The sequence below is a fragment of the Mustelus asterias genome, chromosome 25 (genome assembly GCF_964213995.1).
Source record: "Mustelus asterias chromosome 25, sMusAst1.hap1.1, whole genome shotgun sequence".
Classification (NCBI taxonomy): Eukaryota; Metazoa; Chordata; class Chondrichthyes; order Carcharhiniformes; family Triakidae; genus Mustelus; species Mustelus asterias.
The window spans coordinates 42,858,985-42,876,256 of NC_135825.1; the positions used below are offsets into that span (position 1 = coordinate 42,858,985).

Here is a 17,272-nt window from a genome sequence, read left to right on the forward strand (position 1 = left end):
TCTGTGTGGAGTTTGCACATTCTCCCCGTGTCTGCATGGGTTTCCTCCGGGTGCTCCAGTTTCCTCCCACACTCCAAAGATGTGCGGGTTAGGTGGATTGGCCATGTTAAATTGCCCCTTAGCATCGGGGGATTACAGGGTAAATACATGGGGTTACGGGAATAGGGCCTGGGTGGAATTGTTGTCGTTGCAGACTTGATGGGCCAAATGGCCTCCTCCTGCACTTTAGGGATTCTATGATTCTAAGAATAAGACCGAATTAATGTTGCCGTATTGAGGTGCAGCTTTCAGACCTTCCTCTCCTAAGTCAGGACTGTGACGTTCTATCCCCAGCACTGCATCAGTGGCAGTGAGAAGCTGACTGCTTTGAGTTTGACATCCACAGGCATGTTCTCTCCCCTCCACACATCCCCCCTGCCCCCCTCCCCCCCAGGTTTCTCTACTGAAGGTATTGGCTGGTGCAGGTGTTTGGACACTAATGTTCCTGAAAGACCTCTCGCTGAACTTGTCAATGGGCACCAGATCTCTGATCCCTCAGTAGGAGCCCTCTCTACAGTGTAGAAGAATTAGGACCATCTGTAGTAGGCCCTTCAGGGATCAGAGATTGAAGCAGAGCTCTTGTGAGCTACATGACTGAGCCCATCAAAGCAACTTGAAAGCTCCAGCTGCAGGCTAGACCTTTAGGCTGCTCTCAGTATAACCGCTAACACATTACAGCAAGCAAAACCGCCCCCATCCCCGCAGAGACTACATGATGCAAAAATCCTGCCTTACAAATAAAGCAAACACACTATTTCAAAAATGGAATTAGATTGCCAACACATTTGCACATGGTGTTAAATGCTGCAGAGTTTTATTTTCTGTCCAATAAAAATTCAAAGCCTGTTCCTGGCTTGCTGCTGATGTACAATGCATCGATTTCACAAAGCGTACAGAATTATAAATAAATACAAATAGAAAATGACAGCACAAATTTATTCATCATATCTCAAAGACCATCACAAGGGAACAGAAGAGTTTCATTGGTTGCTCTATGTATTGACATTGTGATATGGGGCAGGAAGATTCCTTCAATGTGTTTTTTCCAGGAATAATCAGCTTTCTGGTTACTCCAGAACAAATCATCCTGACACTCGTTACACTGTCATGAAGGGAATGGATCTATCTGGTTGGCTAGGTAGATGATGCAAATGGGGATGGAGGGATGTGGTTCAGGGTAAAGTGTAAAGTGAGACTATTTGCTCACCACAGAGGCGAATAATGGTACTAACCGGTTGAACCAAGGTGACTGTTTCCGAATCTCAATGTGATCTGCACTCAGAGGGATCTACTACACCATCGGCCAAGTCTCTGTTCCCTTGAACTTGTAGGATCACAGAATGAGTGCTTGTGATGCTAATGGACAAATATTTAACCCAATCAGTGTCACGTTTCCCCCTCCATCATTGTGACATTCTTCATTGTTTCTCAGCAACTTGCCTGTAACGTAGCAAAATATCCCAAACTCTGAGCTAGAGGGCAAGATGACAGGTGACAGACAGCTTGGTCAAAGAGGCACGAAAGGAAGAAAGAGAGAGGAGAGAGATAAACAGGTTTAAGGAGAGAATTCCAGAGCTCAGGATCCACGCAGTCAACAGCAACCAAAGCACAGCTGAGAGTTTCCCATCTGATGAACTGGGACAGGAGTGAAGATAAGGCAGTTTTGCAGAGATGGAAGAAGACTCCCTTGGTAGTGGAGCGGATATGGGGTTGGAAATTCAGCTCTGGGTCAAATAGGATGGTGAGGCTGTGGCCTAGCTCTCCTTCAGTCTGAGACAATGCCAAGGACAGGGATAGATGCCAGGGAAAAGCAGGGTTGTAAAAACCCATTGAGCTGGCAGTGAGTAGATTTGGAACCGAGTATTCCTGAGCCTCCATCCCCTAACACAGTTAATGGTCATTCCAAAGCGATCATGGACCAATAGGATTTATCTTTGCACACTGGAAATGAAAACATGTTGTGGATTATAAAGTATATTATCAGTTAGATGTATTGAAGATGAGTGGGAGAGTGGTGTAATGCTGCGTAACATAACATGAATGCATTATAGTAATGTTACGCTTAAACCTAGTGTTGTAGTGTAATATTGAAGTGTATTGCTGGTACATGATACTGGAGAAATTACAATTAATACATACAAATAACTCAACAGGCATTAAATACACGTGCAGGATATTTGACATCAGACACAATCGATAGCCACCACTCGCTGGGATCAACTTGTGGCAGTGAAATTCTCCGAACTCTCTTCATTAAATAAGGTGCACCGATACTCTTTGTGGAACTGTCCAATTGGACACTTCCTTCGATTTCATTTTGCTTCAGACTTTCCAGAGTGCTGGTTCTGGAGGAAGGTACCTACTGCAAATGTATTCACACCAGCCTCTCAGCAACCAGCATGCACGTGCCTGAACTGTTGCTATCCAGAAATCTTGGGAAAGATTTCTTACCAACCCCACTGTCCCCACCCCCAACCCTCCACACCACCCACCACCACTCCTGCCAACTCCCTCCCCCCCCCCGCCCCGCCCCGCCCCTCCTTTCTCACCACACTTTATTTCAATCTCTCTTCATGAACCAATTGAATATACTGTTTCTATTCAACTCTCTGGTCAGCATAATCAGCTGGTCAGCCCACTGAACCATTGCTGCTGATCACTGGCTGCTTCCTTCTTGTCGGTATCTGTGAAGACACAGCCCCCTTATGTTCTGCTGCAGGAGGCTGAGTGTGTTTGTGTGTTACATTTTGTCCAAATTTCTTCATACATCTTAAAATGAGTCCAAAAAGAGTAGCCTTCAGTTACCGGGGCCAGGGGCAATTTGAAACGGAGAATTTTGAAGCTCTCTGTCCCATGCATTGTAGAGTTTGAGAGTTCCTTTATTCTGGTTATTAATTCAGGTGTCCAAATGGTACTGGGGGATTATGAGATTGTGGGGTTGGTGGAGTAAGGGTTGGTGAAGAGAATGGGGAAAACAGATCAAACTAGCTTGCCCTAAAGCGAAGAGCAAAATGTTTCATTGAAAGAAGAGGCATTGGTTCATTCCAACTCCATTTTCCATTCCGAGTTTCAACACTAGTGTTGAATTCACAGTAACATTGAACAGGAAAGGGCAGTGGAAAATAGTGCATCCTGCCTTCGTGCCTTCCTCGCTACTATCGCAAGTTTGTTATCTGAAGTTCTGGAGCATTCTTTGGTGACTTTCTTAACAGTTCCATCAAAGGACTCTGGGATGGACTCAGATCCTGTATTACATGTTGGCTTCCTAACGAGGTCCTGCTTTTCGCCAGTGTTTTAAGTCCCAGTAATTTTGAAATCCACTTGGTAGACTTGGAGGTCTCTTTATTTGAGTTCTTTGAATTTTCATCCTGAAATGAAATTAAATAAGTTTCATTTTGCCAGAAAGATGTTCCAAAAGGGCAAGCATGTGCTGATGGGAATTCACACAATCCCTACAGTGCAGAGGGAGGCTATTCAGCCCATTGAGTCTGCACCAACCCTCCGAAAGAGCATCTTACCCAGACCAACTCACTGCCCTATCCCTATAACCCTGTATATTGATCATGAACAATCCACCTAACCTGCACATCTTTGGACACTAAGGGACAATTTACCATGGCTAATCCACCTAACCAGCACATCTTTCGGACTGTGGGAGGAAACCAGAGCACCTGGAGGAAACCCACGCAGACACGGGGAGAACGTGCAAACTCCACACAGTCTCCCGAGGCCGGAATTTGAACGCGTATCCCTGGCGCTGTGAGGCAGCAGTGTTAACACTGTGCCACCATGTATTCCACGGCTGTGTTTGTGGGGGCTGGGCAGTCAGGAGTCCAGACAGAATTTTCCCACAGAGTACATTTCCAACCCTTCCCTAATTCTCTTAACAACACCTGAACTGACACAAAGTTCCATAGCAAGAGCATTGTTTGTCCCATCACCAGAGGAAGTACAGGGAAGATTTACAAGGACTTTTTTTTGGAATTAAGAACATGTAACTGCAGAAAGATTGAACAGGCTGGATTTCCTTTCTTTAGGAAAGGCAAAACAAAAAGGATTCAATAACCCAGAGCCCAACAGTTGCAAACTGAAATGTTTCCAGGATGTGAAAGGGTTTATGAAGCACCTTCAGAGTGCAACAGATCTCTGTTTCCCCCAACACACTTCCCCAGCCTTCTCCTCCCCATCCACTTCCTACCCAGCATTCACACCCATTCCCCAACTGTCCCCAAACTCCCACTCCTCTCCCCACCATAACAGTTTGAGAATATCGCCGGAATTCTACCATCCTGCCCACCATGGGAATCGGAACGGGCGAGGGACGGACAATGGGAAGGTCCATTGACAGCAGGTGGGATTTTCCAGTCTTGGGTCAAGCAAGGCCATAAATTCCTGCCCTATGAATCCAGTCTTAAAGTTCTACTGATAAATGATGTGAAGCTATCAGTTTTTTGTAAAATTCCAACTTGTTCAGTGATGGTGACACAGTGGTTAGCACTGCTGCCTCACAACGCCAGGGACTCAGGTTCAATTCTGGCCTTGGGTCACTGTCTGTGTGGAGTTTTCACATTTTCCCCGTGTCTGCCTGGGTTTCCTCGGGTGCTCCGGTTTTCTCTCACTGTCCAAAGATGTGCGGATTAGGTGGATTGGCCATGCTAAATTGCCCCTTAGTGTCTCAGATGTTTAGGTTGGGTGGATTGGCCATGGTAAATGCATGGGTTTACAGGGATAGGGCAGGGGTGGGCATTGGTAAGATGCTCTTTCGGAGAGTCAGTGCAGACTCGATGGGCTGAATGGCCTCTTTCTGCACTGTATGGATTTGAAGTTTTTCTATGGTTCTATAGTTATGTCCTTTGAAAAGGACATAACTATAGAACCATAGGTTCGGTCGGTCGGTGAGGTCAGTCACCAGCGGTGTGCCCCAGGGATCTGTTCTGGGACCCTTGCTGTTTGTCATTTTCATAAATGACCTGGATGAGGAAGTGGAGGGATGGGTTGGTAAGTTTGCCGGCAACACGAAGGTTGGTGGGGTTGTGGATAGTCTGGAGGGATGTCAGAAGTAACAGAGGGACATAGATAGGATGCAAGACTGGGCGGAGAAGTGGCAGATGGACTTCAACCCAGATAAATGCGTCGTGGTCCATTTTGGTAGGTCAAATGGGATGAAGGAGTACAATATAAAGGGAAAGACTCTTAGTACTGTAAAGGATCAGAAGGACCTTGGGGTCCGGGTCCATAGGACTCTAAAATCGGCCCCGCAGGTGGAGGAGGTGGTTGGGAAGGCGTATGGTGTGCTGGCCTTTATCAATCGAGGGATTGAGTTTAGGAGTCCGGGGATAATGATGCAGCTATATAAGACCCTCGTCAGACCCCACTTGGAGTACTGTGCTCAGTTCTGGTTGTTTCACTATAGGAAGGATGTGGAAAAGATTGAAAGAGTGCAGAGGAGATTTACAAGGATGTTGCCTGGATTGAGTGGCATGCCTTATGAGGATAGGTTGAGGGAGCTCGGTCTTTTCTCCTTGGAGAGACGAAGGATGAGAGGAGACTTAATAGAGGTGTATAAGATGTTGAGAGGCATAGATCGGGTGGACTCTCAGAGGCTTTTTCCCAGGGTGGAAATGTCTGCTATGAGAGGACACAGGTTTAGGGTGCTGAGGGGTAGGTACAGGGGAGATGTTAGGGGTAAGTTTTTCACACAGAGGGTGGTGGGCGAGTGGAATCGGCTGCCATCAGTGGTGGTGGAGGCAAACTCAATAGGGTCTTTTAAGAGACTCCTGGATGAGTACATGGAGCTTAATAGGATGGAGGGTTATAGGTAGGTCTAGAAGGTAGGGATGTGTTCGGCACAATTTGTGGGCCGAAGGGCCTGTTTGTGCTGTAGTTTTTCTATGTTTCTATGTTCCATGTTCTAATAAGGATGCCTGCTGTTGTCAATCACTCTGGGCCTTCAGGTGACTCCAGTGGCAGATTAATGGTGAACTCTCAATTACCTTCTAAAGTGGCTGAGCAAGCTCCAAACAAACTCTAAAAAACTACCACCAGTACAGCAGCCTTGTCAGCTCATCAGGTGAAGCAGCAGTGCCGACCTTGTCAGATAATACATTAATACACCAGTAACAAAGGTTAACAATTAGTGACAATTAACTACAAAAATCACACACTTCTTCGTTCACAGTTAAATGGATGGAAATCACAGGCTGTTGAGCCTCAAAAGTGGGAATGCCATCACACCTTGTTTAACTGTGGTTACAGACGCAAAGTTACCAGGAACCTGTCTGTTCAATCAACACCACCCTCCAGGGAGCTTTCCTGTTCACATCCCTGGTCCACATTACTCCACACCTGCTTCAGTCAGCTGAGTGTTGAGCCAGGGTGAATGCCAGCATTGGCTTTAGCAAAGGGAACTGTAACTCACTGTGGAGTCTGAGGTCCTCACCTGGGGGCTGATGGTGGTTAATGGTGGCACAGATCGCGATGTTCGAGGTGTGGCACAGTACGATTCCAGTAACTGCAGGTCACAGCTTCGAAAGCAGCATTCCTCCACGATGCCTTTACTCTGCCGCTTTATGCTGTACTTGTATTTTATGTAGGAGGAACTTTTACCTGGAGAGCAATGGGTCACAGTTATTGCTGGCGTTGTGTAACAACACAGCATTTCCTCATAAACCATTACCTGGCCCCTGAGGCAAACACCGACTCCTAACCAGCCAATCCCAACATAATGTCATTATTGCCTGAGCTAAGGCTATGAGTGTCCAATAATTTCTAATTGGTCAGACCCAAATGTTCACAGCGCCAGGCCAGACCCGAGGCAATTCACACCTGGACAAACAGCAGGAATGTTCTTACTGATGGAGTGAGGAAACTGAGCACAAATTAATGAATGGGAGGTTTGGAGTGAAACTCAGTGCTATTCGACTGCTGGAATGATCAGAATTCAGATAGACTGAGAGTAGATATGAAAAAGGGTAAAGATGGACCAAGATGGACAGCTTTAACAATTTCACTAAGCTAAGATGTGGTTTGGTAAAAGTGGAATGAAACCAGCTCCTTGAAGGTAAATCAGTGGCAGTGCAGTGGGTGGAATTCAGGGAGATAGAGATGGTTCAGAACAAATCTGATCCCACAAAGAAAAAGGGTGGCACTCCCAAATTGAGGCACCCCTGGACGAAGGAGCAGCGCTCCGAAAGCTAATGGCACTTGCTACCAAATAAACCTGTTGGACTTTAACCTGGTGTTGTTAAAACTCTTACTGTGTCTAACAGCAAACAGGGCTGGCAACAGTTCTATACTGCAGAAAGCTGAGAGGAAAACAAGGAAATGCAGGATGAAGTTTAAAAGGAAATTAGAAAAGCAAGGAGCGGGCAAGAAAAAAAACTAAAATCAAGAAACACTCAAAGATGCTTTAGAAATGCGTAAAGAGCAAAAGGATAATCATCGAGTCATAGAGTTCTACAACACAGAAAAGACCTTTCAGCCCATTGCATCAACGCCAGTCAAAAACAACCATCTCACTATTCCAGTCCCATTTTCCAGCACTTAGTCCATAGCCTTGTGTGCCATGGTTAAGGAAAGAGTCGGGACAAATAGAGACCAAAAAGATAGCTTGTGTGAGGAGGCGGAAAATGTGGGGATCTTAATGAATATTTAACATCAGTTTTCACAGAAAAGCAGACCTTGGAGTTAATGAGGAGTGTAAAATATTGGTTAGAATAAATATAGTTAATAATGAAATATTAAGGTGTTTAGCACACTTGAAAGTGGATAAATCACAAGGCCCGTATTAAATGTATCATAGACTTTAGGAGAAAGCAGGTGAGGAAATAACAGAGACTCTGACCATCATATTTCAATTCCTGGCTATAGGCTGCTGGAGAAATGCCAATTTTGTACCGATACTTAAAAAAGGAGGAATTACAGGAAGATTATGAACAATACTATAAGATGCAGAAAAGATTTACCAGAATGTTACCAGGAATGGAGAATTTTTTGCTATGAGGGAAGATTGGATAGACTGGAAAAGATTTAATTAAAATGTATAAAATTATGAGGAACCTAAACAAAGTGGATAGGAAGGTTCTAGCAGGGAGGACAATAACTAGGGAGCATAGGTTTTAAAGACGAAGGTCTTGTGGCGCAGGGTGTTAGTGTCCCTGCCTCTGAGCCAGAAGCTCCGGATTCAAGTCCCACCCCAGGACTTGTTGGCCAAGGAAGGTGCATTCATAATGCGGTCAAACCGGATGAGGCTCAAGCTGTAAATCCTTCCGAACATGCCAGTGGTTGGCAGTAAGAGCAGGAGAGACTCCTGGTCAGACATGTCTCTGGCGGCAGGCTAGTGACAGGAAAAATCTCACCCTGGGAACAGGTGAAGGGAAACAAAATATATTTAAAGTAATTAATGGAAGCAGTAGAGAGGAGCTGAGAAGAAAGATTTTTCACACAGATCTGGACCTCACTAGCTGAAAAGGTGATAGAAGCCAAAACCTTCAGGCATTTATAAAACATTTGCATTTGCACTTGAGACACCTTAAACTACAGGTGACAGAACAAGAGCTAGAAGGTGGGATTAGACTAGTGAGCTATTTTACAGTCACCATGGATACTGCTGTATCATAAATCTTTTGATGTCTGTGTGTTTCTCAGTGAGGAATCTCAGTAATAAATGTGAATTGTGGATTTGAAAATCAGCATTATTTACCTGGTGGCTTAGGGAGAGTTATTTGGTTCCTAATGGATTGTAGTGAAGAAACTTAAATGGAACATGTTATATTGCAAAAAGCTCAAGGCACTTTGAATGAAGTGTTAGCAATCAGTATGTGACATCAAACCCGGTGAGGGTATATTAGGGCAAGTTATAAAAATCTTCATCAAAGTGAGTGGTTTGACAGAGTGTTTGAAAGGAAGAAAGTGGAGTGTGTGGGTGGTGAGGGTTAACAGAAAGACTCACAGCAAAAACAGCCAATGCGAGGACAATAAAAATTGAACATAGGAAAGAGATCAGAATTGAAGGGGTACCAAAATATTTCAGGGTTGTAGCTGGAGGAAGTGAGCAAGCCATGGATGGATTTGATAACAAGGTTAAACACTTTAAGGAGCTCAGTGCTCCTTAGGGGCGGCACGGTAGCACAGTGGTTAGCACTGCTGCTTCACAGCTCCAGGGACCTGGGTTCGATTCCCGGCTTGGGTCACTGTCTGTGTGGAGTTTGCACATTCTCCTCGTGTCTGCGTGGGTTTCCTCCGGGTGCACCGGTTTCCTCCCACAGTCCAAAGATGTGTGGGTTAGGTTGATTGGCCATGCTTAAATTGCCCCTTAGTGTCCTGAGATGTGTAGGTTAGAGGGATTAGCGGGTAAAAATATGTAGGGATATGGGGGTAGGGCCTGGGTGGGATTGTGGTCGATGCAGACTCGATGGGCCGAATGGCCTCTTCCTGCACTGTAGGGTTTCTATGATTCTAAAAGTTACAGGGAGCACAATTTAACACCAAACTGTAGTGGTACATTAAGGCAGTGCACCAAAAGCTTGATCAGTGAGATAGTTTTATGCAGGAGAGGCATGTATAAAGATTTAGGATGAAATTCCAGAGTTTAGGGCAAAGGTAGCTGGAGCCATTGGTTGAACAATGGAAATCAGGGATGCAGAAGAGGGCAGAATTGAATGAGCACAGTGACCGCGGAGGGTCTGGAGAAGGTCACAGAGAAGGACATGAGGGATTTGAAAACCAGGATGAAAATGTTAAAGTTATGGAGTTGCCAGGCCAGTAGGCAACGCAAGGCCATGAGCGCGAGAAGTGATGGGGGAACAGGATTTATGTCATTGAGGATCGGGGCAGGAAGCTTTGAATGACATCAAGTTGAAGGGTGGGAGGCCAGCCTATGGGGCGTTGGAATAGTCAAACCTAAAATGAGGGTTCTCAGCATGAGGGTAACTGGAGGATTAGAGTGAGGGCCATAGAATCATAGAATCCCTACTGTGCAGAAGGAGGCCATTTACCCGTCAAGCCTGCACCAACAACAATCCCACCCAGGCCCTATTCCTGTAACCCCACATATTTACCCTGCTGACCCCCTGACACTAACGTTCAATATAGCATGACCAATCCACCTAACCTAGACATCGTTGGGCGGGAGGAAACCGGAGTACCCAGAGGAAACCCATGCAGACACGGGGAGAATATACAAATGCCACACAGACAGTCACCAAGACTGGAATTGAATCCAAGTCCCTGGCACTGTGAGACAGCAGTGCTAACCACTGCACTACCGTGCCGCCCAATAGGTATATGGAACTAGAAGATCATTAAACTCCTTAAGCCTGCTCCACCATCCAATGAGATCATGGCTGATCTGTATCCTAACTTGATCCTCCAGCATTGGTACCATGTCGTTTTAAATCTCTAGCAATCTCAGATTTTAAAAAACATTGAACAGGATTCTCCAATCTAGTCTGTTCCCATCCCACTGTAAGTGAGAGCAGAGAATTCTGTGTTCCAGTCAAAACTCCATTCAGCAGCACTGGAGAATCCCAGCCACAAATGAGGACAAAGATTTTTGGCGATTAATTGAGCTAACATCTTCTTCATAGAATCATAGAAACCCTACAATGCAGAAAGCGGCCATTTGACCCATCAAGTCTGCACCGACCACAATCCCATCCAGGCCCTACCCCCATATCCCTACATATTTACCCGCTAATCCCTCTAACCTACGCATCCCAGGACACTAAGGGGCAAATTTTTTTTTTAGCATGGCCAATCAACCTAACCTGCACATCTTTGGACTGTGGGAGGAAACCGGAGCACCCGGAGGAAACCCACGCAGACACGAGGAGAACGTGCAAACTCCACACAGACAGTGACCCAAGCCGGGAATTGAACCCAGGTCCCTGAAGCTGTGAAGCAGCAGTGCTAACCACTGTGCTACCGTGCCGCCCTTGTTGGAGAGAGTCCCATAATTCTACCACTCATTGTGACAAGAGGTGCTTCTTAACTTTTCTCCTGAATGGTCTGGCTCTGAGTTGAAGGCCATTTCCCCTTGTCCCAGATTCCGCCACCAGTGGAAAATGTTTCACCAATCCACCTTATCCTTTCCTTTCAAAATCCTAAAACCTTCAGTCTAATCATCCCTCAAATTCTACATTCCAGGCTGCATTTATCTAACATAACATTGTAATTTAATATTTGGACCCCTAATAACATCCTGGAACCTGTGCTGCATTCCTCTCAAGTACAATACATTTGAAAAGAGGGAGGGAAAGTTTTAAATTTGTTGCCTCAATGGATTAAGGTGAGGAAAGTGATGACAAACATGGTCAGAGGGTGGCAGAGGATCGAGTTGATCGAGTGCTGGAATGTTAGTGTTAATGTAACTGCTGAACTGGAGTCAGGCATTATGGGGAACAGCAGGGAAGCTAAGGCCCAAATCAAAATGTGGAACAGGCTCGATGGGCTGAATGGCTGGCTCCATTACTGCTTCTTATGAAACTATGAACTGATTCTGACTTTTCTAGTGATCATCTTTAAACACGGCACGGTGACACAGTGGTTAGCACTGCTGCCTCACAGCGCCCAGGGTCCCGGGTTCAAATCCCGACTTGGGTCACCATCTGTGTGGAGTTTGCACATTCTCCCCGTGTCTGCGTGGGTTTCCTCCGGGTGCTCCGGTTTCCTCCCACAGTCCAAAAATATGCAGGTTAGGTTGATTGGCCATGTTAAATTCCCCCTTCGTGTCAAGGTTACAGGGCGAGGGCTTGGGTGGGATTGTGGTTGGTGCAGACTCGATGGGCCGAATGGCTTCCTTCTGCACTGTAGGGTTTCTATGATTCTAAACACAATGTCCGCAGAGGCTTAGACGTTCACAAACAAATCCCAATTTAGCCGCCAAATGAGTAACCAGCAAAGTGAAAACAATTATTTTCTAGAATGTTCTCCAATGGCCTCTAGAACTGTACACATTGATTGAAATTAATGTACGGCGGGGTAAAAATGGAAGACACATGTCTAAATTAAGAGGTGTTAATCAGAACTTACTGAAATAAAATCCCCGGTCACCACAGACGAACTGGAGCGTGTCCACAAGCTCTGACCCACAGAGAGTCTCACCAAACACTGCCCACTGGGGTGCAGCCACAAGGCACAGCAACGGATACAGCATCCAGAAGTGATTCAGTGCATGGACCTGTATGGATTGAAAGCAGACAGCAGGGTCAGTCTCACTCTGACTCTCCCACCACTGGCTCGAGTTTCTGGATAGCATTCATATGGCTGCTCACACAGCAAGTATTATCAACAGGGTCATGCAGTCCACACCAGCCCCGCCACTGCCAGTCCATTCTGCATCAACTGAACCCGAACCTGGCCAGTTGTCAGGGTATTAGAATGCCCTCCCTGCCCACACCCACAAACTGCCCCTTCAGGACCGCTGCACGAGGAGAGATTGAGTCAGTTAGGATTACATTCTCTGGGGTTTCGAAGAATGAGGAAGGATCTCATAGAAACCTATAAAAGGTTTCCCGATGGTGCAGAGTCTCGAACCAAGGGTCACAGTTTAAGGGTACAGGGGTAAACATTTTAGCACTGAGATGAGGAGAAATTTCTTCCCCTAGAGAGTGGTCAGCCTGTGGAATTCACTACTACAGACAGCAGTTGAGGCCAAAACCTTGTATGTTTTCAAAAATCAGTTCGGAAGAGATCAAAGGATTTGGGAGGAAGACGGGATCAGGCCAGTGAGTTGGATGATCAGTCGTGATCATAATGAATGGTGGAGCAGGCTTGGAGAGCTGAATGGCCTGCTCCTGTTCCTATTTTCCATGTTTCTATGGGATAGTGTACACACACACAGTCACAGGGTGGGATAGTGTACACACGCGTCACAGAGTGGGATAGTGTACACACGCGTCACAGGGTGGGATAGTGTATACACACGTCACAGGGTGGGTTAGTATACACACACATCACAGTGTGGGATAGTGTACACACGCATCACAGTGTGGGATAGTGTACACACGCGTCACAGGGTGGGTTAGTATACACACATCACAGTGTGGGATAGTGTACACACGCGTCACAGGGTGGGATAGTGTACACACACATCACAGGGTGGGATAGTGTATACACACGTCACAGGGTGGGATAGTATACACACGCGTCACAGGGTGGGATAGTGTACACACGCGTCACAGGGTGGGATAGTATACACACACATCACAGGGTGGGATAGTGTATACACACGTCACAGGGTGGGATAGTATACACACGCGTCACAGGGTGGGATAGTGTACACACGCGTCACAGGGTGGGATAGTGTACACACGCGTCACAGGGTGGGATAGTGTACACACGCGTCACAGGGTGGGATAGTGTACACACGCATCACAGCGTGGGATAGTATACACACGCGTCACAGAGTGGGATAGTGTACACACGCATCACAGGGTGGGATAGTGTACACACGCGTCACAGAGTGGGATAGTGTACACACGCGTCACAGGGTGGGATAGTGTACACACGCGTCACAGGGTGGGTTAGTGTACACACGCATCACAGGGTGGGATAGTATACACACGCGTCACAGAGTGGGATAGTGTACACACGCGTCACAGGGTGGGTTAGTGTACACACGCGTCACAGGGTGGGTTAGTGTACACACACATCACAGTGTGGGATAGTGTACACACGCGTCACAGGGTGGGATAGTGTACACATGCGCCACAGCGTGGGATAGTGTACACACGCGCTACAATGTGGGATAGTGTACACACGCGTCACAGGGTGGGATAGTGTACACACGCGTCACAGGGTGGGATAGTGTACACACGCGACACAGGGTGGGATAGTGTACACACGCATCACAGGGTGGGATAGTGTACACACGCATCACAGGGTGGGATAGTGTACACACGCGACACAGGGTGGGATAGTGTACACATGCGCCACAGCGTGGGATAGTGTACACACGCGCTACAATGTGGGATAGTGTACACACGCATCACAGGGTGGGATAGTGTACACATGCGCCACAGCGTGGGATAGTGTACACATGCGCCACAGCGTGGGATAGTGTACACATGCGCCACAGCGTGGGATAGTGTACACATGTGTCACAGTGTGGGATAGTGTACACACGCTTCACAGCGTGGGATAGTGTGTACACGCATCACAGAGTGGAATAATGTACAGATGCGACACAGGGTGGGATAGTGTACACACACAGGCACAGGATGGGATAGTATACACACACACGTCACAGGGTGGGAAAGTGTACACACACAGTCACAGGGTGGGAAAGTGTACACACGCAGTCACAAGGTGGGATACTGTACACATACAGTCACAGGGTGGGGTAGTGTATATACAGTCACAGGGTGGGATAGTGTACACATGTAGTCACAGGGTGGAGTAGTGTACACACACAGGCACAGGGTGGGGTAGTGTACACACACAGGCACAGGGTGGGATAGTGTACACACACAGGCACAGGGTGGGGTAGTGTACACACACAGGCACAGGGTGGGATAGTGTACACACACAGGCACAGGGTGGGATAGTGTACACATGCAGTCACAGGGTGGGATAGTGTACACATACAGTCACAGGGTGGGGTAGTGTATATACAGTCACAGGGTGGGATAGTGTACACATGTAGTCACAGGGTGGAGTAGTGTACACACACAGGCACAGGGTGGGATAGTGTACACACACAGGCACAGGGTGGGATAGTGTACACACACAGGCACAGGGTGGGATAGTGTACACACACAGGCACAGGGTGGGATAGTGTACACACACAGGCACAGGGTGGGATAGTGTACACACACAGGCACAGGGTGGGGTAGTGTACACACACAGGCACAGGGTGGGGTAGTGTACACACACAGGCACAGGGTGGGATAGTGTACACATGCAGTCACAGGATGGGATAGTGTACACACACAGGCACAGGGTGGGATAGTGTGCACATAGGACACAGGAAGGGATAGTGCATACACACAGGTACTGGGTAGGATAGTTTACACACATAAGCACTGAGTGGAATAGTGTACACGCAGAGGGTGGAATTATACATGATCTGTACACAGACTACAGACAGAATCTTATTTGTACAGTGCACAGGCTATACACACACAGAACACAAGTTATACACTAGACTTTAAACAAAGTGTACACAGACTGTCCATAAACTGTGTTCAGATTGCACACAGACTGTCCATAAACTGTTCAGATTGCACACAGACTGTCCATAAACTGTGTTCAGATTGCACACAGATTGTCCATAAACTGTGTCCAAACTGGACACAGACTGCACACAGACCATTTATGCCCAGGCTGGTCACAGATCATACAGAGGCTGTATACAGAAACAGTCAATGTCAAACCAGATAGTGTTACAGATTTCACACGCACTCTACACGGGGACAATTACAGGACTCTCCCTTTGGACTAAGGAGTCATTCCAAATAACTATTTTAAACTTGTTTTGTTCACTTGAGTCCACTTCCTTCTATCAGAACGAACGCTCCTTCACTGTCGCAGTAATTTTAGATTTACTTTAGTCATTTGTTTTTGATAGTTTGCAAGATGTTGCAGTTTCAGAGAGCTCTCTCTCACTCACTGGACTGCCTGCCAAACCAGCTGTAAATATTTCTCTTGCCTCTGGTAAGCGAGTTAGCACACAGATATTTAACCAATTAAACACAACTGACAATGTGAGCAGTTTCAATCAAGATCATGAAATGGTTCAAGTTTTCACTTCTCCCTAATCACTGTGCTTTTGCCAACATTAATTACCCTCCTATGACTGTCTTAAACTTCCTATTAAGAAGTTTAACAACACCAGGTTAAAGTCCAACAGGTTTATTTGGTAGCAAAAGCCACACTTAAACTTCCTATGACATGAATAGAATCAGTTAGGAAGACTTGTGTATGAGTTTGAAAATCAACTCTTAACATCTTGAATATTTCTCTATTTTTTGTTTCTATCTGTATTGCTCTCTGCCTCCATTTCACCAGGCTCCATGTCCCTCCTCTCCCTCTCAATCTCTCTTTCTTACTCCCTCTTTCCAATCTTTATGATATTTTCTTCTGACTGTTAATCAAGACTTGGCTTCTTGCTGTTTCAATTGCTTCACTTTTGCCTTTTTCTCTCTCTCTTGCACTGTTTCTTCACTTGTCTCTCCCTCTTCTCTGTCACCTTGCATTCATTCTCTTTATCTCTCTCTCTCTGCCTTGGGCTCCCTCTCTACCCTTCCCTTCAGCCCCCAGTACCTCCCATGAGTTACTTTCCACAATTTGTTTGTTTGACACGATGAATAGTTCTCTACGTCCAGTAAAGGCTGCACTTCAGAAATGATATCCTAGTAAAAAGAAAACATTAACATTTCTACTTGGATGCCAAAAAACCCCATTTGATGACAGAAAAATAGAAGACCTCCCAAAAGTAAATCATGGCTTTTAACCAAAGCCACAAAATTTAGCAAAATAACACTCATTGCCACGGGTTGCCTATAAGCATCATGCACTAAGTTGAGAGAGAGATCTACACAAAGTGGGTCACCTTCAGTGCACAACGGCAGCAGATGGAGCTGTGTGTAGGGTTCATGGTGGAGTTTGCAGTCCGACTCTCCTCCCACACCGATCCCTCGGATTCTGCTAATGATGTGCTGGATGGCGAACTCCCTCATTTTTATAGCACAAGGGGGAAGTTCCTTCCCTCGGCTGCACCCGCCCACCCGAGCCCTCCACATACTTATCAAAGTTTAATTTAGGCAAAGAAAAACACAGTGGCTATGCTTGCATTCCTCTGTTAGATTAACACAACCTGCATTTTGATTCGCCTCCAGTTTCTTCAATCTGGTTATCAACACAGCATATTTAATTATGTTAGCCAGCCCTGCTCTTGGCAGATTCCACTAGACACTGTGTGGATTCAATTTGATTCACTTTTTGATGATCTTTCCCTGAATAAGTCCCTGTAACATGGCCCCGTCGATCCTTATTCCTCGCACTCTCCAATGATTCGTGCTGATGTTTCAGCGTCTCAGCCCTTCGAGGGGAGCTGTGCAGGCACTGCCCAGGTAGACTGCCAGCTTTCACCCCAGGTCTGCATTAGCACAAGCACTCTGCGGTTGGCCTCAGTACCCTGGTGTTGGTGTGTGCAGAAAAGAGCGCAAATTCCTGCTCTCCTCAGTCTCTGCTGACTCCAGCTGTGGGACATCAGGGTCAAGGCAAGATCAGC

The 17,272-nt window shown here is 46.4% G+C and overlaps 1 protein-coding gene across 1 annotated transcript; it reads right to left on the reverse strand.

Annotated features, from left to right (window-relative positions):
* Positions 1-837: 837 nt before the first annotated feature.
* Positions 838-16,723, reverse strand: LOC144511911 (insulin-like growth factor 1). The gene is made up of 4 exons (XM_078242367.1): positions 16,592-16,723; positions 12,070-12,217; positions 6,479-6,645; positions 838-3,407 (listed from the first exon to the last, which is right to left on the reverse strand). The coding sequence occupies exons 1-4, from the start codon at positions 16,634-16,636 to the stop codon at positions 3,195-3,197; spliced, it is 573 nt and encodes a 190-aa protein (XP_078098493.1). The 5' UTR covers positions 16,637-16,723; the 3' UTR covers positions 838-3,194.
* Between the last annotated feature and the right edge of the window lie 549 nt (positions 16,724-17,272).